This window comes from Lates calcarifer, linkage group LG5 (assembly GCF_001640805.2).
Source record: "Lates calcarifer isolate ASB-BC8 linkage group LG5, TLL_Latcal_v3, whole genome shotgun sequence".
In the NCBI taxonomy this organism is placed as follows: Eukaryota; Metazoa; Chordata; class Actinopteri; family Centropomidae; genus Lates; species Lates calcarifer.
Genome location: NC_066837.1, coordinates 21,714,440 through 21,736,852, shown reverse-complemented (window position 1 = coordinate 21,736,852; position 22,413 = coordinate 21,714,440). Strand labels below are relative to the sequence as shown.

General features: G+C 42.9%; 3 protein-coding genes across 4 annotated transcripts; all 3 read left to right on the top strand.

Moving 5' to 3' along the window:
* Window positions 1–95: 95 nt before the first annotated feature.
* samd1b (sterile alpha motif domain containing 1b) lies at window positions 96–10,329 on the top strand. 2 transcript variants are annotated; one of them, XM_018679791.2, is made up of 7 exons: window positions 96–1,750; window positions 2,909–3,200; window positions 3,637–3,758; window positions 7,702–7,750; window positions 7,852–7,969; window positions 9,336–9,450; window positions 9,578–10,329. In XM_018679791.2, exons 1-7 carry the CDS (start codon window positions 563–565, stop codon window positions 9,719–9,721), a joined length of 2,028 nt encoding a protein of 675 aa, XP_018535307.1. In that variant the 5' UTR covers window positions 96–562; the 3' UTR covers window positions 9,722–10,329. The 2 variants fall into 2 exon arrangements, with proteins under 2 accessions (XP_018535307.1, XP_018535306.1); XM_018679790.2 differs by having other exon boundaries at window positions 2,906–3,200.
* A 2,390-nt stretch (window positions 10,330–12,719) lies between these two features.
* On the top strand, window positions 12,720–19,398 carry zgc:136908. Its single transcript, XM_018679789.2, has 18 exons — window positions 12,720–13,121; window positions 13,426–13,537; window positions 13,616–13,788; window positions 13,885–14,027; window positions 14,168–14,298; window positions 14,703–14,834; window positions 14,976–15,078; window positions 15,284–15,417; window positions 15,588–15,723; window positions 15,810–15,922; window positions 16,472–16,636; window positions 16,775–16,897; window positions 16,981–17,193; window positions 17,302–17,480; window positions 17,588–17,717; window positions 18,036–18,194; window positions 18,517–18,668; window positions 18,888–19,398. Exons 1-18 carry the CDS (start codon window positions 13,099–13,101, stop codon window positions 18,991–18,993), a joined length of 2,427 nt encoding a protein of 808 aa, XP_018535305.1. The 5' UTR covers window positions 12,720–13,098; the 3' UTR covers window positions 18,994–19,398.
* Window positions 19,399–20,142: 744 nt separating this feature from the next.
* On the top strand, window positions 20,143–22,348 carry ndufb7 (NADH:ubiquinone oxidoreductase subunit B7). The gene is made up of 3 exons (XM_018679788.2): window positions 20,143–20,423; window positions 21,513–21,681; window positions 22,185–22,348. Exons 1-3 carry the CDS (start codon window positions 20,312–20,314, stop codon window positions 22,270–22,272), a joined length of 369 nt encoding a protein of 122 aa, XP_018535304.1. The 5' UTR covers window positions 20,143–20,311; the 3' UTR covers window positions 22,273–22,348.
* The last annotated feature ends 65 nt before the right edge of the window (window positions 22,349–22,413 follow it).

Genomic DNA, 22,413 nt, shown 5'->3' with positions numbered 1-22,413 from the left:
GGTTCGGCAGTTGCAAGTTGGAGAAAAGTGAATAAATGTTAAGACGTTTTAAATTTTTTTGGTGGTCGAGTGTTTTTAGCCCAGAGGTCAGACATCCATCACAGCCGCCTGATGCGGAATGGAGCCGTCATCCTGCACCCATCTGTTGGCTCAGCCGGTCTGATTCGCCATAACGCTCAAAAACACGACACTAACTGTCAACACTCCCAGTCTGGACTGTGCACTCGTCTTTATTTTTTGGTTTAAATCTGATGTTAAAAACTGCGGCTTGATCAGATCGAGACTGTGAACAAAGAACATATTTCCGATGCGCTAAACGCGAGTCAATTCCACCTTAAATTCCATTTGCGTCTGTGGTGGAGTCCTAGGCGCCATCTTCGGTCTACCTTAAGCGCACAATGTGGCCAACGAACGCAAGCGTACCAGCCAGGCTTCCGTCCTCATTCTCCTGCTGGGGATCGCACTCTGGCTTTCCAGCTTTGACACAGCGTCACTTGTGAAACAACAGAGGGGGAAAAAAGACGCACTCGGGCCAAACCCCATCCGCACCAGCAGGAGAAAGATGTCCGAGCCCAATAAGTACCGAGAGTGGATCCTGGAAACAATCGACTCTCTCCGCTCGAGGAAAGCCCGTCCGGATCTGGAGAGGATTTGTCGAATGGTCCGGAGACGACACGGGTCAGACCCGGACCGAACCAGGACAGAACTGGAAAAACTGATTCAAGAGCAGACGGTGCTCAAAGTTAGCTACAAGGGGTCCATATCGTACCGAAACGCGGCGAAGGTGCAGAGGAAAAGCAGAAAGAAGAGTGAGTTTACGGCGGCTGGCAGCAGCAGCAGCAGCAGCGCGGAGGCAGCGAGGGAGCGGACCAAACACGACCATCTGAACAACAACGGCGACAGTGCGCACAGCTTCACCGACCAGGAGGAGGGAGAGGAGGACTCGGAGCCCAGCCCAGATCCCCAGTCTCAAACATCAGCCAGCACCACTGGTAAGAAGCTCAAGCCTGCCTCCAGCCGAAGTAGCGGAAACGGGTGCCTCAGTTGTGGCGCAACAACGGGCTGCGCTGACGGGAGCGGCTGTAAAGAGGAGAAAGCAAGTGCACCGAGAGACAAGGGATTAGGACAGCAGGGAGCGGGGGGCTGCCCGTCGCCCGGTCTCGACAACAGAACGAGCGCACACGACACCGGTGATGGCAGCAGGACGACGCCGAGCAAAACCGATGCAGTTCGCGGGGGGAAGGAGCCCGGTCTGTCCGGAGCTGACACCCAGAACAAAACTTGCTCTGGGAGCGTCGGCAGCCTCCCTCCGCAACAGAAGCAGACTGTGCCCCTCAAGCCCAAACTTCGAGTCGGAGGAGGGGGCACCAAAGCAGCGGGGAACCACGCCAACTCGGACCTGGGCGACAGATTGGTGGCTTCTGTTCGCAGCTTGTCCGAGAGGAGCCTCCGAGGGGGCTCCTCCGCCGCCTCCTCCGCCGCCACCAGAGGCCACATGAAGCCGCTCGGACTGAAGGAGATCCTGGGCTATCTGAGCAGCCAGGAGCGGCTGTCGGAGGAGAAGCTGACCCGAGGCAAAGTCAAAGTGGTCATGGAGAGAGAGGTGGCGCGAGGCAGGCTGCGCAGGACCCGCTGCGGGAACATTACTCTTCCTCTGAGGGGGATGGTGGTGGAGGAGCCGACGCCGAAGAATGCGTCCGCTGAGAGACTTGTGAAGAGCGCACTGCAGGACAAGCAGACAGTGAAAAAGGTGGGCAATGCTAACTTAATATTTCCAACACGTCCTGGTTGTACAGGGCGCGCGGAACAGCGTCGGCTTGATGGCTTGCTGATAAATTAATGATCGCTGCTTTAAACCGCACACACGGCACCGGGACGCGCTCGGCTTCCCTCGCCAAATATTTTCTCTCTCGCCAAACCTCGATGTTTAAAACGCAAAAGTGTTGGAGGTGATTTAGATTAATTGTTGTTTCGTTTTTGTCGGTTAATTGCCAGCGAGATGCGACCGTGCCCGTGTTGCGTTTGTCCTCTGTAGCCTCGGCACATATGAATGTGTGTGTGTGTGTGTGTGTGTGTGTAACTCGGCTTCCTGCACAAAAGGTGCGGGTTAACACAGAGGAGCAGACAGCTCCGGAGCGGCTTTCCCCGGCTCTCGAGATGAGCGCGCGCACACGCACCACAAAGAGCGTCTCTGCGTGGCGCGAGCACGAGCAGCTTCTCGCTTCGCTGTCACATCGCTGTTCGGGGTCAATAACATTTTGATTTCTCTCTCAGGAACTTCGGCTGCGCGGAGCAGAGCGCGGGGTGTCTGGGCCTGCCGCGCAGTAGGCGGTGTCTGTCTAAACTTGAGACGTGCCGCTGCGCCCCCCCCCCCCCCCCCGCGCTCGCTGCTCTGTCGCGCAGGCCGGCGGGAGGACTCAGCCCGAGCATCATGTTTGTTCATGCACATCGTATTTTTGTGTGTGTTTCGAGGCGCGATCCCAACCCCGTAGTTTTGTTTTGTTTTTGTTTTTTTTCTCTGCTCCCCTCGCCATCCCCACATCTCTCCCGTTTCGTGCCTCATTAAATCCTTTGTATCGTTTCTGACAGCGCGCTCTCTTCCCTCTCTTCTTCCCCCGTGGGTGCAGACTTGAGTTGGCTACAGTAGGCGGCTGTCGTTATTTCTGATATCTGCGTGTCTGTCCAAGTGGGAGGTGTTTTTGATCCACACTTTCCGCCCCGAAGAAGCGCAGCGGACCTAATATGTAGCCTACAATGCGCCTGAACGAGAACTCAGATCAAACTCGGGTGCTGCACACTCATCTCCGAAGCTGAAGGCAGCGCTTGATCTCCACTTAACTCTCCACCCCTCCACCCCCTTCTCTCTCTTTTTTTTTTTTTGATAGAAGTTTATTTGTCATTGCAGCAGCCGCCCTCCCCCCCTGTCCAGGAGCATGAGCCAATGGAAACGGCCAGTGAGGAAGAGGAACGGGAAGAGAATGAGGAACAGGAGGAGGATGATGATCCCCGGAGTTCTGATGGTGATGATGATGAGGAGGAAGAGGAGGAGGAGGGAGGACTATACCCGGTAGCCATGACAACCGAACCAGGGCTCATTGAGAAAACCTCAGAAGATGCTGAGATCCAAGCAGCATCAAAGCAGGAGAGCCCCCATCAGCAGCAGCAGCAGCAGCAGCAGCAGCAGCAGCATGGTGGCAAAGGTGTGCGAGCGTGAATATGTGTGTGCATGCGTGTGTATGTGCTGAGTACAAAATAAAACAAGTAGGTGGGTAATTAAAACCTGCTACTATCATCATAGCTCAGGTTATTGCAGTATACTGTGAATATAATACTGCTGTCCTGACCTCTGCAAGATATTATTTCAACTATAAGTCATCCTGGTTGTTTTTGATTTATTTCTATCCTTTTCAATTTAATTCTAACTTAATTATCTTCATTTTAATGTAACACTAAGGCTTTTATTGTCTCTAACTCTGGTTTTAATAGTAATTCTAATGGGGGTGGGGGTGGGGGGGTTGTTTGTTTGTTTTTTTTACCTAGTTTTGAGTGGAGTTCTGAATTGTTGTTAATCTTTTCTCTTGTTGTTCATAAACATATTCCCCTCCTCTCCTCTGCGTTTGGCTGCTGGTCTCTCAGGAATGGATTCCCTCACCAGGACACCGTCCCCACCTGTTCAGGGAGTTTCACTATCACAGCATAACAGTGCACACTCGGAGGAGAAAGCTGTCCCCCCGGATCAGCTGCGTTTGGCAGCACAAGTAAGTGCATGCATGTGCATCTGTCCTTTCCTGTTGGTTTTTATTTCCCATGCATTATCAAAATAAGTTAGAATTACCAGGGACCTTTGATCTCTCCCTCATTTTCTTTTATCACTGGACTGCTGTCTCTAAGGGCTAAATCCATGCAGAACACGTCCCATATCTCAATTACTATTGAGATAGTTATAAAGTATTGAGGTCCTTTATCTTATTAAAAAATATCAATACCGTAATGTAAAAATGTCCTATATTTTCATAGAGTTATATTATTATATTATGTTATTGGATTATTATTGTATGAATTAAAATGTAAGCAGTACTTTAATATTGTAGCTGGTCAAAGCAGTGGTAACTGTTGTAAATTAATCTATAACAATCCAACTTGTTAATTTTTTTATATGTGACATTGTTACTAGTTACTGTCACTGTCAAATAAATCTTTTGGAGTAAAATGAAATGTAGTGAAACAGAAATCTAAGACTAGAGTGTGTGTATTTAGTTACTGACCACCACTGTCCTTCAGTAATATTCAAAATTCAGATCAAAACATGACTGAAAAATGAACCCGAGGAGACATATTTGGAGTGAATTTCATTATGATATGTTTCTAATACTGCATTACATCCTCAGTCGTTGTTTGATGCACACGTGAAGTGGCACACTTGTGTGAGCTATTAAGCAGGGTTACAGGGTTTACTGCTCCCCCTGTGGTGAGAGCGCCGTGAACTTCATTAATCTGCATATGTTAAAACTGAACCAATAAGCACAGCATGAGTTGAGCAAGGTTTGAACTGCATTTCAATGAGATCTCGGAGGTGTTGACAGACCACTTTCTCTCATCTGTCAATTTGTGTGTGTGTTGACGCTTTATATCAATCAGTCAGTGAAATACATCACTCTTAATCAGTAATGTTTTCATTCTCAAATGTCCATTTTGCAGTGATTCATCCTGCTTGCAGTTCATGAAAGATTTGCATGATTTGTACCGCTGATTACTTTTATGGTGTACACATTGATACATTTTACTCTGTGGCAGAGGCAGCAACAACAGTTTCTGTTTGGAATAGAAAGAATCAGTAGTTACTGTGAGCAGTAGTGTGTAGGTACAACAGCTAAACAGACAGACATACAGTGTGTTGTAATGTCCAAATTTCAAAATGTATCCATAGAATAAAAGGAAAATGAGAATGCCTGAAAGAGAGGACAACTGTTCAATTTGCAGACAGTGTAAATTTAAATTTGTCATGAATGAGAACATAAAGTACATGTTACTGGATGTGTTGAAGTGCATCACTTAATATTGTATTTTTTTAGTTATTTTTCCAAAATGTCTGTGAAGCATGGCATGGTACATGCTGCATTTTGTTTTGTGGTACAGAATATACCACATAATATGAGCAAAATGCATCTTGAGATGCTACAGTATATTTTGCCACAAAATGAAGAGAATGAATGTGAAATGGAATAATTATAATATAATTAACATGTCATTACCATATTGATTTGAGATGAAAACCATTTTTGTGTCATCTAAATGTACAAAATGCATCTGTTATGGCACAGTGGTTTTTGATATAAAGGAAATGTGTTTATTCTATATACTTAATCTAATCTGTACATACTTTTATCATTGATCATGGCAACGTCTATCCTGAATGATGGCTGAATTCCATTTAGCTGCTTCAGGTTCAGGGTTGTGGTATTTTACATGGTGGCTCACTGTCACACTGTAATGACACAGGACGAACAGGGCCATTGTAATACCTGTTCCTTACCTATTATAACAAGTTAAAACATTGTTAAATGACATTGTATAAAAATGCTGTTGGAAAGTGGTAGCTAGTTTTAAAGGAGCTAGAAGTCGTGCTATCGCTACATAGCCAAGTTAGCATTGACAGAGTTAGTCAAACTCTATTCCTTTACTTCCCACTATTGTCTCAAACAGTGGAAAGTAACCCCAATGTTTTGTTTCTAGTTCTGTCACTTCTTTTCTTTATCTGAAGTTAGCATGCAAACCAGCTAGCTCCATCTAGCCCGCCTCGTCAATTGCTTGATAGTGACTAACTGTAGCGTCTGGTCTGCCCTGAAGAAGTATCACTGTTCAGAGGGCGTATTCTAACCTCTTGTACTGTAAACACAGTGATGGCTGAAGCTCTTGGTAAGGGACCATCACCACCACCTGCTCCCAGCAAAAAAACAATCAAGCAGCAGAGAAAACTTACAGATAGCACCTTTCAAACTATATAGTGATGTTCACAAAATATTAAACGCTCTAGAGACCCATAGTCCACCCACACAGGTGTTTTCATTTATGTTTCCTGATTAGACCTCCTCTGAGGACTGTGTGGACATGACTGGACTGACATCTCTCTGACCCCTTTTATTAATTTAGTTGTAGGTGGTGGAGGAATTCCACCTTTTGTCGTTTTATTGGCATGTAGTTTGTTGACTGCATGTAATTCAATCATAGCTCCACCCAAGCTTAGCCTGTGCAGAGCCTGCTAATCAGCCCAATCAGAATAAGTGAAAACACCTGTGTGTGTAGAGCCTTTAAACACATGGAGAATTTTTTGGCCTGAGGTTCCACCAATAATCAAGCAGTTAGCATACACGCTGGGAGCACAACAAGGGTCAAACATAAAAACACCACTGCTACAACACTCCAAAAAAATTGTTTTCTGTTTGACATCCATCAAAACACACTGTGTGTATCCTCAAGGTTTAATAATATGTCAAATGCATTTTTTTCTCAAAACACATTTGCAGAGCAGATTTTCTCTTTAATTTGAAACTTCCATCATTCATGTTTGCTTTCCAACACGCTTCTTCTTCTTCCTTACCTTTGCTGGTGCATGGCTACATTTTTTTTTACGTCACCGCTACCAATTGTTGATCAGTTGGATAGTGTGCCACTACCCGCAGAACTGTGAATAACTTCTCCCACATGCACTCATGTGTCCTCGTGTGTGCACAACAGAAATAAAACAGGGACCTCTTAAGTTTTAGGTCATCTTTAAAACAAAATCATTTGTTTTTTGAAAACAATAGACTGAGTTTGGGTGTGTGGAGTTGGACAGAAGTGAGCTCAGTAGACCTCTGTAGTCTCTGAACTGTTGATGGTTGAGTTGCATAGTGGGTAATGTAGGCAGCAGGATTTGACAGGGAGGAAAAAAGTGTAGAAGTAAAAAAAACAATACCTCTGGTTTTGCTGCAATGCTAACGTTAACGCTAAAAACAAAATAAGCAGTTTCCAAAGTCGCTTTCCATTTGCTAACTACTGCACTGTTCTGTCTGAGGCCAAAATACTGTATCTAAACTGTATCTGGTAGTGACCAGATCAGAGTGTACATTACTTTTTATCAAAATGCCACAATACCATGCCTCACCTTTGATGTAAAAAAAAAAAAAAAGATGATTATGATTTTGTCTATCAAGCTTCTGATCATAAGAATTCAGGTGACCCATATCAACTAAAGTGGCTGATTTCAAACACACCTACAGATTGTTCCTAAAATGACAAGGTGTCAGTAGAGAGCTATTTATCACCAGGGGGCGTTTTATCTTTTCAGAAAGACAACAGAAAAACCCACTCAATTACAGACTTTTGCATAACAAAGCCTGGCTAGGATAGATGTAAGCTTTTCGCTGGCTACGACTCATCGAGTTTGTCAAACTTTGCTCCCCCATCAGTCCACTTCCCACCTCGCACATCATCATTTACACCTCTGCAGCAGATGGTGGCAATGTCTTGTTGCAGTTTTGTCGCCATTGAAGCCAGCCTCTCTTATCCTTCACTTTAGGAGGTCGCTCTGATGTTTACCTCTGGCACCATCAACTGTAGTTTTTGTTTCTCAATTAATAGGTGTCGTTGTCTTTTTTTGTCAGGTTCATTTTTATTTACGTTTTTGTCTGACACCCCCCACCCCCTCCTCTCCACACACAGAATCAGCTGCAGCATGACAGAATCAACCACACCTCCTCAGGCTTTAACGGTGAGTTCTCTCTCAGAATGTGTGTGTATTTGAGTATGTTTCTGTTTGGTGTATAGCAGTGATGACAGAGAATTATGCTGTGCTTAATTTTTCCCACGTAGACTTGGAGTGTAAGACGGAGGTCGGCGTGTCATCCTGCCTGCTCACACCCACTGCCTCCCCAAGAGACTCTGGCTTGTCTGAAGAGCGAGGGATGAATGGAGGAGTCAATGGTGGAGGGTGAGTAGACAGCAAACAGATTGATAGAGCATCTGATCCTCCCTGACTTGTTCTTTTTAGTCTGCTACAAAGTCTGTTTTCTTTGTTGTAGATTTATTGTAAATAAGTCCAACATTTTTTTCCACAAAGAGCCAGAAAAATGATGAAAACGAGACATGAAGTGAGGAGGCACTTTGGATTGTTTTTAATGTGAAGCAGATACTCTGTGTTAGATACAAACTCATCAACACATTTTATGTGCTTTTTGGTCGGTGGCTCACAGCAGGATATTAGTAAATGCATAATCAATGTGTTAAATATTAGTTATATATGACTATAAGTTAGAAATGATCTTTTCATGACACAGTTCATTTGAATTCTTAATTTCATCACACCTGCAGTAATACTGCATCCAACCCACTCACTGCAGTCCTGCAACATTTAGTAGGTGTTGTTACATCTGTCTCTAGCTATTTGACTGATTAAAATAAACATAAATTAAGTCATCATATTTAATGGTTGGTTGTTAATCCTTCCCTGTTAATGACTAGCTGAAGGTTATGACCCACATGCATCAGTTAATAATCAGTACAATGATTGGAGATGCTCTGCCTCGCCTGTAATGCAGACATATTCACTTCTTGTTTGTTTTGGGGGCGTTTTCTGAATTCAGGCAAATAAAACACACGCTCAGTTTGACATAAATCATGTGACAGACCAGTTTGTCTGTTCAGTTAAAGTCCTGTTGAATTTTTCAGGGGACTATGTTTTAAAAGGGCTGTGAGTCAAATATGGGTGTGAATACCCTCAAAGTAAAGCTGGTATTTAGCCTCATAGTCATTGTTTAATTTTAACTTAAGTGTGCTAAAGTACAGAGCCAAGGACAGAAATACTTTGACCACACTGTGGTTTGGCCCTGCGAGGATAATTTCCATCTCGATATCCAATGAATCATCATCGGGCATTGCATGTTCACTCCATGTCATGCAGTCAAAGATAACCTTTTCCCTGATTATATTACCACCTCAGCTTTTCAGCATTAATCAAATTCTAACTCCTGTTTACACTAACAATGATACAGAGAAATCTCAAGTTCAAGGTTCACAAAGCCCTAAAAATATAGAAATCCCAGTGTTCCCACCTTAATCAACCTACAATGATAACCAAAACATACAAAATAAAAAAACATGAAATAAAACCATAAAGCTCTGACATACAGTGAGGTCCAAAAGTCTAAGGGAAAGTGAAAGAGAAAGAATCAAGTGAATGGAAAAGTGGTCTCAGACTTTTGGACCCCACTGTAACTGCACAAGTTCACCTTTTCAAAATCTCCTGGAGGTTTTGTAATGGGTCAAAGGACCAACTGTCTTCTTCCTCACATTTCCAGGTTTATGAAGTCTGAGGGGGCCAGTGGGAGTCCAGTCGACTGGACAGTGTCTGATGTGGTCAGTTATTTCACAGCAGCAGGTTTCCCTGAGCAGGCTGCTGCCTTCAGGACTCAGGTGAGTAGTCTTCCTTAACAACCACAAGAGGGCACCACAGACAGGATTACTGGCTATACCTCAATCTTTAACAATTTAACCTTTAACCGCTGTCTGCCTACCCATGATGCTTTGCTGTCTTCATCAGGAAATCGATGGCAAGTCTCTTCTCCTCATGCAGCGTAATGATGTTTTGACTGGCCTGTCAATCAGGCTCGGCCCCGCCCTCAAGATCTATGAGCGTCATGTAAAGGTTCTGCAAAAAACACACTTTGAGGATGACGACTGCTAACAACACACACAGAAATACACACAGAGACTGTTATGTTTATATCTACATATAACTCAAGTAATCATATAAAATGCATGCATGGTATACTGTACACTTTGCTTTTCATGTCAAACAACACACACACACACACACACACACACACACACACCGGTTTCTCTTTCCTCCTGGCCCTCTACAACTGCTCTGCCCCATAAACTACACACAGAAACAAGATTGGATTTCCTGGACAACAAGGGTTTTCTACCAAACAGAACACAAATGTTGGAGGGAGGAAGACTCATAACATTTTAAGATGCAGAGGTTCGAAACAGTCATGCAATTTATCTTTTTTTATTTACAATGATCAAGCACTTTGCAATTTCTTGATTAAACTGTGCAAGATGGTTTGTCTTTTAAACTGTTATTTCATGCTGACCTTTATGCACATTTTGAAAGAGGTCTGGGTTATTATATGTGGATGTAAATTTCAGTTTGTCTTTTTTGGGGCTGGGATGCAAGTGTTTATTGTTGTGGGTTTGTGTTTGTCGATATACACATAGACAGTGCATGTTGGATTGAAAAGCAAAACATTAGAAGTTGACCAGATTTAATACATTCCCAGAATTGGAGTGGATGTGAATTGCTGCTGACCTATTACAGTAGTCCAGTATGTCAAGATAAAATCTGGTGTAGGGTTCGTGACCTTTTTCAAATAGGTCACTGGTAAAAGCAATAAGCTGATAATTCCCCCTAGATATTTGAGAGGTCGTTGGACCTGGTCAGCTCATAGATTAGCAAGTGCTTGATTTTGTGTAGCTTAGTGATGAAAATCTATGACATTAATGTGCTCATAATGTTTTTGAACAGAGCTAGCCATGATCTGCTCTGACCTATGCATCACCACGTTAGGGTTCGGTTTCACAAAGACAGACTTTGACCGTGGCTTAGATCAAATTAATAGTCAAACTGAAGGAAGTGGTGTAGTTCTTGACTATCAGGAAGAATCAATTTGTAATGAGCTGTGGCTCATTTACAACTCATTTTCTAACTAAAACACATGGCTGGTCAAGCAGCCACATCCAGTCACTCAGCTCCGTTCACTCCAGCAGAAAACATTTGCCCTCTAGAGGAAATAAACGTTTGTGAGAAAACGTTCCTGGGAAAATTCAGTGAAGAGTGTAACAACACAAAAACCTCCAACAGAATAAAATGTCAGTGCAGTGCAGACCTGCTAGCTTATAGCTAGCATAATTTGCAAAAATGAAAGTTTTAGGGACACAAACAATAGCTTTTATAAATGTGTTTGTTTTATTTATGACTGCCTACATGAAGACAAATGTATTTCAGAGTAAGTAGCATTCATACAGTTTAGAATGAGAGGGAAATATCTGATTATGCTAACCTGACCAACATTATTTACTCATGTAAATAGCAATTTGTAATTTGAGATATGTTTTGTTATTTTTGCGAAATGTCATTTAAAGGACCAGTGTATGGGATTGAGTGTCATCTAGTGGTGAGAACACATATTGCAACCAACTGAATCTTAAAGACTTGCATCATAATTAAAGAGCACTATTGAAGTATTGGGTCAGATATGTCGCCTGTATTTCACAGTATCTCTTGTCTGTTGGCTCAGTTAGCTACCCAACTGTTATATTTGGCATTTGCTGGCTGTAAATAGCAACAATTAGTTAATCTCTACGTAAGAAGTAGTTCAGGAGGTGCCCCTCATGTCAGGCTAAAAAGTCTTTGTGAAACCGGGCTGCAGAGTAGACTGCAGAAATGTTGATCAACCACACCAGCTAACTGAACTGAAATCAGCAGAACAATCAACTCTCAACTATATATGGTAAAGTGAATATGTAAATATATTGAAACATATTCCATTGAATACATTAGCCATCTGTAAATTATTGGAGTAACATTATCTAACTGACTGATGTTATCGCAGGGTAAAGCTGAGTCAATCAATCAACTAATCTCATACCACCAGCATTTTTTAAACTGTTTTTACTGGTCAAACCTTAGAAACCAAATGCTGTCAAACTGTCCCACAACTCATTCCCACCTGCACTGCAACAGCATACATTCCATTGTTATGCATTGCCAAAAAAAATGTTTTTTTTCTGTTATGTTTATGTTTATATTTCAGCATATTTCTTTCATTTTGTGAATGTTTTAAGTCCATTCTCCACACACTGATGTTTAAATCAACATTTCTTTGTGTATTCAAACCTCCTCTACCTCTCTCCCCTCAGTCCTCCCCCTTACTTTCACTTTCTTTCAAAGAACACATTTTCATGTTATTACATCTGGTGGAAGGTGTATGTTACAGTGTTTGATGTCACTGTTAACATCACTTCATTCATATTTGTCATAATCTCTAGGAGAGGACAGCTGTGTTTGAGTCTCACAAGGGGATGTACAGTATGCCCTTGTTGCTTGTCTCCTGTTATTTGTTAAAGAACAATTTAGTAATAAAAGTTTAAATCAAAACACCACAACGTGTGAATGCTCAGTTGTTGCAGTTCTTGTTTGCATGTTGTGAAAGTGTATTCCATATCTGTGTATGTTTGTGTTTATGTGAGGGCTGTGTGTGCAGGAGACATAAATGTGTGTGTGTGTGTGTGTGTGTGTGTGTGTGTGTGTGCGTGTGTGTGTGTGTGTGTGTGAGGGAGGGAATCCACCAACTGTTCAGAGCAGCTGGGTCAGAACAGCAGCTCCCCTCAGTCACTATGACAAGGAGTCGAAGGAGGAAAGACCACGCAAGGACTTATCAAGAAAATGAGACTGAGACAAACTATAAGTCTGTTCTTTTGGAAAATAGGCTCTATGCAGCATTCATTTGTGACCCATAAATATTTCACACTAAGTCGGGAAGTGTTCTCCATGACCAGCTTGGTACTCGTACTTGCTGGTTAGAGGCAGGGGGAGGAGGAAATATCATGCTATATCTGTCCTGGGACGCTCTCCAAGGTAAGTGCCTGGGATCTGTGTGTGTGTGTGTGTGTGTGTGTGTGTGTGTGAGTACGAAAGTGTGTGCATGCACATGATGGGGTTACAAATAAGACAGGGAGGCATATTAATACCTCCAGTGATAAACAGACAAGCTGCAGCTTCCACAAACATGGTGGTTCGAGACAACAAAGGGAAAAGAAAACACTGAGACTCTCTGCTGGCAGCGCCTGGGCCTCGGGAAGACCAAAAAAAACCACACTGGGGAAGATCAGATCATCCTGAATCTGAAACCTTTGGCACTGATCAGAACAGAAATCAGACCATACAAGCTCAGCTCCTGAACAGACAACAGTAAACAACTGAGGAAGGAGGTGAGGGAGAGAACCTTGTGAAAAACTGAAGATATCTGGAATTTGACGAGACAAAAGACAGCAGTCATGCCAGGCTCAGGAGGAGCAGAGTGAGTGAAACAGCTGCATATGTACAGTATGTATGTGTGTGTGTGGGTGTATAGGTTAATGTGTGTATGCCTACTCATGCATATTTGGACATGCTATACTCAATACTGGTTGAGCTTCGTGTGCAATTATTATTAATAATTATTATTATTATAAAAAAAACTTTCACATGTCTACAGGCTTGTATAGTTGCTATGTGCAGAGTCAAAGAGAGTCTAAATACAGCTCAGTGTCACATGAGGAAATTAGAGCTACGAGTGCAGAGCTTGAGTGTGAGAGAGTCATAATGTGCTTCTTGTTTGAAAGCCCAAAGGGAGAAGATTTCTCCACTGCCATCCTGAAGCAGAAACACAGACCAAACAGACTCATTGTGGATGAAAGTCTCAGTGAAGACAGCAGCATAGTCAGCCTGTCACAGGTGTGTGTGAAGTGTATATATGCACCAAAATGGATGTATGTGTTCGTTCTTAGACTTGTGTGTATGTGTTTCCACCAGAATAAGACTGAAGAGCTGCAGCTCTTCAGGGGGGACACGGTGGTGTTGAGAGGGCGGAAGCAACGTCAGACGGTGTGTATCGTCCTGACTGATGACACCTGTGGAGATGAACGGATACGGATAAACCGTGTGACGCGCAGCAACCTGCGTGTCCGGCTTGGCGATGTCGTTAGGTAGCACCTCACCTGATTTAGACTTGGGGTTTGAGAATACTATATGAAATGATCAGGAATAATCCTGCTGATTTGTGTGTGTGTGTGTTATGACAGTATCCATGCCTGCCCTGATATCAAGTATGGAAAAAAGATCCATGTCCTACCTCTAGATGACACCATTGAGGGCCTGACTGGGAATCTCTTTGAAGTTTTTCTCAAACCGTACTTTCTGGAGGCTTACAGGCCCGTACATAAAGGTACTACAACACCTCTGCCGCCGATTGTTCTTCCATTAAAGAGCTCTGTTCATAACATGACGACCAAATCATTACAGCAGCAGCACCCTGAACACATGCAAATGCTCCTGTATGTAGTTACTTGTCATCCGTGCTGTCAGGTGACATCTTCTTGGTGAGGGGGAGCATGCGGGCCGTGGAGTTCAAGGTGGTGGAGACAGACCCCAGCCCTCACTGCATCGTTGCCCCAGACACGGTCATATACTGTGAGGGAGAGCCAATCAAAAGAGAGGTTTGTGAGAGAGTTACATGTGTAGTTTGTGTACTTTCAGTGTGCGTTAACATTCAGTGGTCATTTTGAGGAAGGTCCAGGGAAGAACTCTGTTTTACCTCCACAGCATCTTCACTAAGGCATCGATGCAAGAAACATTTCAGAAACTTTGTGTGTAATACTAACAGAAGAGTAATAAGGCATCAGTCAGGCTGGAGCAAGGAAATAATGCTGTCATATTGTCTTGGAAAATCTGGTCATGTCGAGCCATTTTTTTGTGAGTTTTTGAAACAAGCATACCCACTTCATGCAGCAGCTGTCTATGTGTGTGGATGGTAGAATACCCTTCACACACTGCGAAACTATGTATTTTTTAAGTCATAACTCTGCCTTTACAATACACTGAGAATGCTGCCCTCTGACAGGACGAGGAGGAGAGCCTAAATGACATTGGCTACGACGACATCGGAGGCTGTCGGAAGCAGCTGGCCCAGATCAAAGAGATGGTGGAGCTTCCTCTCCGGCACCCAGCTCTTTTCAAGGCCATAGGAGTTAAGGTGTCACACACACACACACACACACACACACACACACACTCAAACCCTGACCCTATCCACCTATAAATCAGCTTCTTTCCATTGTAACATTAGACATTTCTCTTTGCACGACTCAGTGTGTTTGTCCCTGCTCTCCGTCAGCCCCCCAGAGGCATCCTGCTGTACGGCCCTGCGGGCACAGGGAAGACCCTGGTGGCCCGAGCTGTAGCCAACGAAACTGGTGCCTTCTTCTTCCTCATCAACGGTGAGGTTTTCCTCATGGCGTCATAGTGACACCATCTGTACAAAGGATAAGGTGGAGAAATGAGCTGATCCTGCTCTTGCAAAGTGAAATCTTTTCAAAATAAAGTACACAGAGATGCTAGAATTAGAATTTTTTTTTTTCCCCCATTAATGGCTCTGTGTAGGAGTAAATGTGTCTTACACAATGTACATTATTCTGTGACAAGGTCCGGAGATCATGAGTAAGCTGGCAGGAGAGTCAGAGAGCAACCTAAGGAAGGCGTTTGAGGAGGCTGAGAAAAATGCTCCAGCCATCATCTTTATTGATGAGCTGGATGCCATCGCTCCCAAGAGAGAGAAGGTAGGGAACAATTCAGGAAGCCTTTTCCTGCTGTATCCAATCAGTGCATATGTGCAGAAACTGTGTGTCACATCTGTGCAATCAAGTGCGTGTTATGCTTGTTGCAGACAAATAAAGGAAATAAATAAAAGTGGTGTGTGTGTGTGTGGTGTGTGTGTGTGTGTGTGTAGACCCACGGTGAAGTGGAGAGGCGTATAGTGTCCCAGCTCCTGACCCTGATGGATGGCCTAAAGCAAAGAGCTCATGTGGTTGTCATGGCAGCAACAAACCGACCTAACAGTGTGGACCCTGCTCTGAGACGCTTCGGTCAGCACAGACACAGCTACACACACACACACACACACACACACACAAACACACATATAAATAAATATAGTGATATCTCTCTCCAGGTAGGTTCGACCGGGAAATTGACATTGGAATCCCAGATTCAACTGGCAGACTGGAGATCCTGCAGATCCACACCAAGAACATGAAACTGGCTGACGACGTCGACCTGGAGAGGGTGAGGGAGAGAAAAACTATTTTGATGACCAAATAACTTGTTAATTCACATTTTCAAGCAAAACAGACAAACATTACAGTGTTTCAGCTTTTTAATTCTGAGCATTTGCTGCTTTTCTTGGTCTTATGTGACTGTAAAGTGAATATCTTTGGATTTTCGACTTTTGTTCCTTAATATCAGGATGAACCTTTGGAATCAGATATGACACACTCTTCACGCTTTTCCTTTTGAACCCATGAGAAGATTTCATAGCTGTTCTTTTCAAATCTAGTTTGAGGAGATACAAGTGCTGCAATTGAATTTAAATTGGGATCATTTTTTCCCTCTGAATCACATTTATTTCTTTATTTTACAGGAGATACCTGAACCACTCTTAATTTAAGGCGTTGTAGTTACAATAAAATCCACTGTATTTCTGTAACTTTCATGTAATTAGAGAGTTAAACATTAGATTGTAAATTAGAGAAACTAAAACTGTGCTAAGAAAAGGGAAATATGGCCTCAGTCTTTACATGGACGTGTGACATTGAGTTATTTAACATATTTCAGATCGCCACAGAGACCCACGGCCATGTTGGTGCTGACCTGGCTGCTCTGTGCTCGGAAGCTGCTCTGCAAGCCATCCGCAAGAAGATGACCCTCATAGACCTGGAGGATGAAACCATTGATGCCGACCTGCTCAACTCACTGGCCGTCACCATGGATGACTTCCAAGTACACAAACACACACACGCACACATAATTTAGCTCTTGCTTACCAAAAAAAAAACAAATGTATATCTGAAATGAATGAATCAATGAATGAATGAAGAGAGATCTCCTTTCCATCACATCGTCACGTCTCTCCATCAGTGGGCGCTGAGTCAGAGCAACCCATCAGCTCTGAGAGAGACCATTGCAGAGGTGCCTCAGGTCAACTGGGAGGACATCGGAGGACTGGACGAGGTCAAGAGAGAACTGCAAGAGCTTGTTCAGGTGGGAGAGACACTCACAGATTCATGCCAGCAGACAATGCACATCGTCCATCAATCCATCAATGTTCATCTCTCTCACCTCAGTACCCTGTCGAGTACCCGGACAAGTTCCTGAAGTTTGGGATGACCCCGTCTCGTGGAGTGTTGTTCTACGGCCCTCCAGGCTGCGGGAAAACCCTTCTGGCTAAGGCCATTGCCAACGAGTGCCAGGCAAACTTTGTCTCCATTAAAGGGCCAGAGATGCTCACCATGTGGTTTGGGGAATCAGAAGCCAATGTCAGAGACGTCTTTGATAAGGTGAGAGCAGGGCGAGGAGTGAAAACATACTAATAATGTGAGGGAAGACACTTTCACAGCGTAGCCTTTCTGACCTCCTGGCCTCTTCTCTTCTCTCTCTGTGTACAGGCCAGACAGGCAGCTCCCTGCATCCTGTTTTTCGATGAGTTAGACTCCATTGCCAAATCCAGAGGAGGCAGCGCTGGGGACGCAGGTGGTGCAGCTGACAGAGTCATCAACCAGATACTCACAGAGATGGACGGCATGTCGGACAAAAAGAACGTCTTCATCATTGGTGCCACAAACAGGTGCACACGTGGGAACGTTGTTGGTTTTTGTTTGTTTGTTTTATGATATCTGCATTTTTAAAAAAATTGCTTATTTCTCATTTTCCTCACTCCTCTCATCACACCAGACCTGACATCATAGACCCAGCCATCCTGCGACCAGGCCGTTTGGATCAGCTCATCTACATCCCGCTCCCAGACAAACCCTCTCGCACCGCCATCCTAAATGCCAATCTACGCAAGTCTCCTGTCGCACGAGTTAGTTACACACACACACACACACACATACACATACACAGACGTTCTTTGTATAGTAGGTTCCTCGTTTACAAAAGAGTAAATATTAGAATTAATAACTTCTGCTGTCTGATAAATGTAGTGGAGTAAAAACATTAAGTCTTACTTTAAGGAAGTAATAAATCCTAAAAGTGCAAAGGATTTAGTTACCGTGATAACCCCAGTTCTCTGCAGTGCATGAGTAAATACACTCCTATTTTAGAGTTTTGGTATCTGTGATTTTTTTAACTCTGCACAACACCTTAGTTTCTGTTGCTCTATTCCCTCTCCTTCCTATAGGACGTGGATCTGGAGTACTTGTCTGGCATCACAGACGGTTTCTCCGGAGCTGACCTGACAGAGATCTGCCAACGGGCCTGTAAGCTGGCAATCCGTGAGGCCATCGAGGCCGAGATCAAGGCTGAGCGTCAGAGGCAGAACAGACCAGGCATCCCCATGGTCAGACTGTCAGGCTACAGCTGCTGCACTGCATACTGGCTTACTTACACCATATTATACTGCATTCAACAAGGAATTCCTGATTGGCTCACTCTTACTTTAACAGAAACACACATGCTCCACTTCTCAAAGCAGCACCAGGCTGTGTGTGCTTGGTATAGAAAGAGACTGTGGAAGATAAAAAGTTCCCTAAAGGGCGGCTGTGCGTTTTGTAACTTTCAGCCTTTGGACTGGGAACACACACACACACACACACACACATACACATACACAGTGTACTGTTTCCATGTGCAGTCCTGATAATGTTTCTCTCTGTGTGCAGGATGAGGACTTTGATCCAGTACCTGAGATCAGAAAGGACCACTTTGAAGAGGCGATGCGATTTGCCCGTCGATCTGTCAGTGACAATGATATCCGCAAATATGAGATGTTTGCTCAAACTCTGCAGCAGAGCCGAGGTTTTGGAAATTTCAGGTACACGCAAACATATAAAAGTACTATATATATATGTATATCTATCTATCTATATATATATATATATATATATATAGATAGATAGATAGATAGATAGATATACACATATACATGTGTGTGTGTGTGTGTGTGTGTGTGTGTTACAGTAGAAAAAATAGTAATTAATAAGTTGACCTTGTTTTTATTTTACTCCAGCATATTCCTTTTTTTTCTACCTAGGTTTCCTTCTGCTACTGGTACCCGGCCTGGAGGTCAGGGGTCAGGCCCTGGGTCAGGAAGGCCCAATCTGTACAGAGATGAAGGCGATGATGATCTCTATCAGTGACAAAAACTCATCATAGAGCTCTATCACCACTGTGCTTGGCTTGCTTGAAGGGAGGGAAGCATATGAATGAGAGGGGTGGAAACGGCAAGAAAAAAGGGAAACAGAGCGGCATAATAATAAAGATTATAAGGAATCTTTTTTAAAAGAAAACACTTTTCTAAAATGAAACAAGAACTCAGATGAAAAAATGTTTGGCTATAAATTGTTATAATTTTGAGTTTCAATGTAAAATCCAATAGACTTGTGAGACACTGGCACTGAGAGAGAGAAACAAATGTGTCAGCCATAGTTACGTTAAAGCTATGGGTTACCACACACTGTAATCTGTTTGCACAATGAAAATTCTGTGAGTTGTGTGTATGTGTGAGTTTGAAATGTGATAAATAAATGTATTTGTATACTATATACTCATTCTTACAAAGTTTATCTTGGAATATGTGGAATATACATGTTCATTTTGGACAAGTATCATTTAAGAGTGGACTTAAGAGGACCATGAAATCATACTGAGGGGGGTACATGTTTCTAATTAGCTGCTTCAGTTTCTGGTCCTGGTATTGTGCCTGCTGGCTCACTGTCACACTGTTAGGGGTTATTGGGACACTTGAATAGAGGCCATTGTGAATGTTTTAGTAAAAACCTGTGCTTTTCCTTCTATGACAAGTCATAATGTCTGCTGTGAAAAAAGCCTGTTTGATGAACACAAATCGCATTTTATAATACGCACCATGTATACACAATATAAAGTGAAATAATTAAGGTGTAAAGATTAGATTAGACACGTGGCTCCTGTACAAGACAGAGCCTCAAAACTGATCCACATGAAATGGTCAGTTCGAGCACATAACACAACAATTTCCCACGTCTCTTTTACCTTCTAATAATGTAAGAAGCCTCCGTTTTGTTTGCCAATGGTTTGAGTAACCAATATACTCCAATATCCTATAGTATCTATTTTTTTTTTTTTTTATTATTTTTTTACTTTTCTTTCCCTCAAATCCACTGACACAAAGTGAATTTTTATGATTCACAGCAAAAAATCTGCAGAATTATCTTTGTTATTAAATACTGATTTAATTTAAACCACACCAGCCACCTGCTAGCGGAACCTTTGTTATTTGTCCAGACGGAGGGTGTTTCGCTGAACTACCGTTCGGCTGTTTATTTCCGGTGAGAGGCGGAAGTAGAAGCAGGGGGCTTGTGGAGGTGACCGAATAGTAGATAGCAGAAACATTTGGGAAATATTAGATTAGTCCGGAGCAAGAGCAAACTGAACACATTCATTTCAGCAGACCGTGTATAGACAGCGTCGGTGCCGATGGGAGCTCACCTGGTGAGACGGTATGTCACGGAGACGGACACCGAGCCGGACCCTGCGAAGAAATACGAGTTCGACCCGCAGTTCGGCTTCGATGAGCGGAAAGAGAGAGGTCTGTTAGCAGTGTCCAACTCAGACTGGTTTCGTCTACAGTGTCTTTATAATAACCTGCCTTGTCGTTGACGTCCTCATAAGCCATGCTAGTTTAGCTCGTCAAACATTAGCCGAGCTAGCTTTGTGCTAATCGGCAGCTAACTGCTGCTAGAGGAATGCTGTCAGTCTGCGGCCAGCCCGCTCGGTGCATTCACTTTTATGTGACACATTCTTATAAATGCAAAAAATATTGGAAAGCAACATCGAAAATAATAACGTTGTGGCTGGCTGACACTGTATTTCAACTACCAGTTATCTGTATTTTTTACAGCAGCCTCCAAAGACATATATCATTGATATTTCTCTCTGATCACAATTATATGTTGATAGAAAAATCTCAGCTGATCTCTGAAATCTCAGTTTTTATTCAAAAACCCTTTTTAATGCTTAATAATCAAAACACGTTATAAACTGCCCAGTCCTACCAGAATTGCAGAGTTGGAGTTGTAAGAAGCATTTCTCTAGTATATTTATGCCTTGCATAGACACAGATGGTTTTCCTTCAGTGCTGGGAAGGTAGTTTTAATCCAGTCATACTTCAACAGGAACAGCATATTATTAATGAGGATAACAATGAATAATTCACAATTTACTTTAGACACTTGCACAGAAACACTAATGATTTTATTGGCACCTGATACATGTTCTGACACATTAGTGTAAAGCCTTAAATAAATGCTGATTTTCATTAATATCTCGTGCAAAAATATCTATAGAGTTGGTGTCTGTGGGCCCACTTCAGAGTTTGTCACCCCTTCAAATCAATGAATCCACCATTTACAATTGAACTTGATTATGTTGCATAGGAACAGCTTTGGGTGTGTTATTGAAAATTACCTTTCAATTCCCATGTCTAATATTTGTGTAAAACAGCTATAACAATTAGTATATATACATAATGTGAAGAATGTACAGATTCATGGCCCTGGACAGGTTTTAATCAAACAGACACTGTTTTCAGACAATTCTTAAGATTCAGAACCACCTGAAAAGTACATCAGGTACTTGTACATTCAAAGATGACTGAAAATTTGTTTCCCTTTGTCAGAGATGGTAGCGAGCCAGGAGCAGATGAACTTGGCCCAGCTGCCTTTGGAGCAGAGGGACTACTGTGCCCATTATCTCCTAAAACTCATGAAGTGCAAGAGAGACAACTGGCCCAATTTCCTGGCCTGCAAGCACGAGAGACACGACTGGGACTACTGCGAACACCAAGAGTAAGTGTTTACAGTAATTATTTTGGGTCTTGTCTGGGTTTTTATAAGACTGACTCTCCTACATAAAGACAAAGGTATTTGTCATTCTATCACAATAAAAAAGATTGAAATAAAATCTAGAAGAAAGCAAAAGTTCTTTAATCCTCAATTAAACTGTCCTGTACGCTGTATGTCTTTAAGATTGACTACACTCTTGCAACACGGCCCACTCTGCAGCTGTTCATGAGTTTTTTCATAATTTTTCTTAGCAAATATAGGTCACCCAGTTGTCAAAGATTTGTAGAAATTCACTTTTCTATTTCTGAGAAATTTCAGTGCAAACTGTTTCTTTAGGACTATGAAAGCTTTTAAGTTTTGTTTTTTCTGACCTGAGATTTGTAAAAACACTGTAGCTTATAGATTAAACCACCAGTAATTTGTAACAGCAGTTAATATTCAAGATCTTTAATGCCCTGCTCCACCTTGTCGTCATTGATTACGTACCCTGTGTTTTTCTGCTCCAGCTATGTGATGCGCATGAAGGAGTACGAGAGGGAGAGGAGGCTCCAGCTGAGGAAGAAGAGAATCGAGGCCAAGGCTGAAGCCGCATAACCAGTACATCCTCTTAATTCTCCTCCTTTGTATATATGAGCTGCTGTTCGCAATAAACAACGCTGTTTAATCTCCACCACCCTCGGTCTTAATACTGTCAAAACATCCAGTTTAAAAATCTCTGTATGAGGAGTTTCTCTG

What these genes read in the sequence shown, in the direction of transcription:
- samd1b (XM_018679790.2), top strand. Translation starts at nt 563, where the DNA reads ATGTCCGAGCCCAATAAGTACCGAGAGTGGATCCTGGAAACAATCGAC. An exon ending in ACAAGCAGACAGTGAAAAAG is followed by an intron (nt 1,751 to 2,905) that starts GTGGGCAATGCT and finishes TTGTCATTGCAG; the next exon opens with CAGCCGCCCTCCCCCCCTGT. An exon ending in GCAGCAGCATGGTGGCAAAG is followed by an intron (nt 3,201 to 3,636) that starts GTGTGCGAGCGT and finishes CTGGTCTCTCAG; the next exon opens with GAATGGATTCCCTCACCAGG.
- zgc:136908 (XM_018679789.2), top strand. Translation starts at nt 13,099, where the DNA reads ATGCCAGGCTCAGGAGGAGCAGA. An exon ending in CGGCTTGGCGATGTCGTTAG is followed by an intron (nt 13,789 to 13,884) that starts GTAGCACCTCAC and finishes GTGTTATGACAG; the next exon opens with TATCCATGCCTGCCCTGATA. An exon ending in CCCTGCTCTGAGACGCTTCG is followed by an intron (nt 15,724 to 15,809) that starts GTCAGCACAGAC and finishes ATCTCTCTCCAG; the next exon opens with GTAGGTTCGACCGGGAAATT.
- ndufb7 (XM_018679788.2), top strand. Translation starts at nt 20,312, where the DNA reads ATGGGAGCTCACCTGGTGAGACGGTATGTCACGGAGACGGACACCGAG. An exon ending in CGATGAGCGGAAAGAGAGAG is followed by an intron (nt 20,424 to 21,512) that starts GTCTGTTAGCAG and finishes TCCCTTTGTCAG; the next exon opens with AGATGGTAGCGAGCCAGGAG. An exon ending in GACTACTGCGAACACCAAGA is followed by an intron (nt 21,682 to 22,184) that starts GTAAGTGTTTAC and finishes TTTCTGCTCCAG; the next exon opens with CTATGTGATGCGCATGAAGG.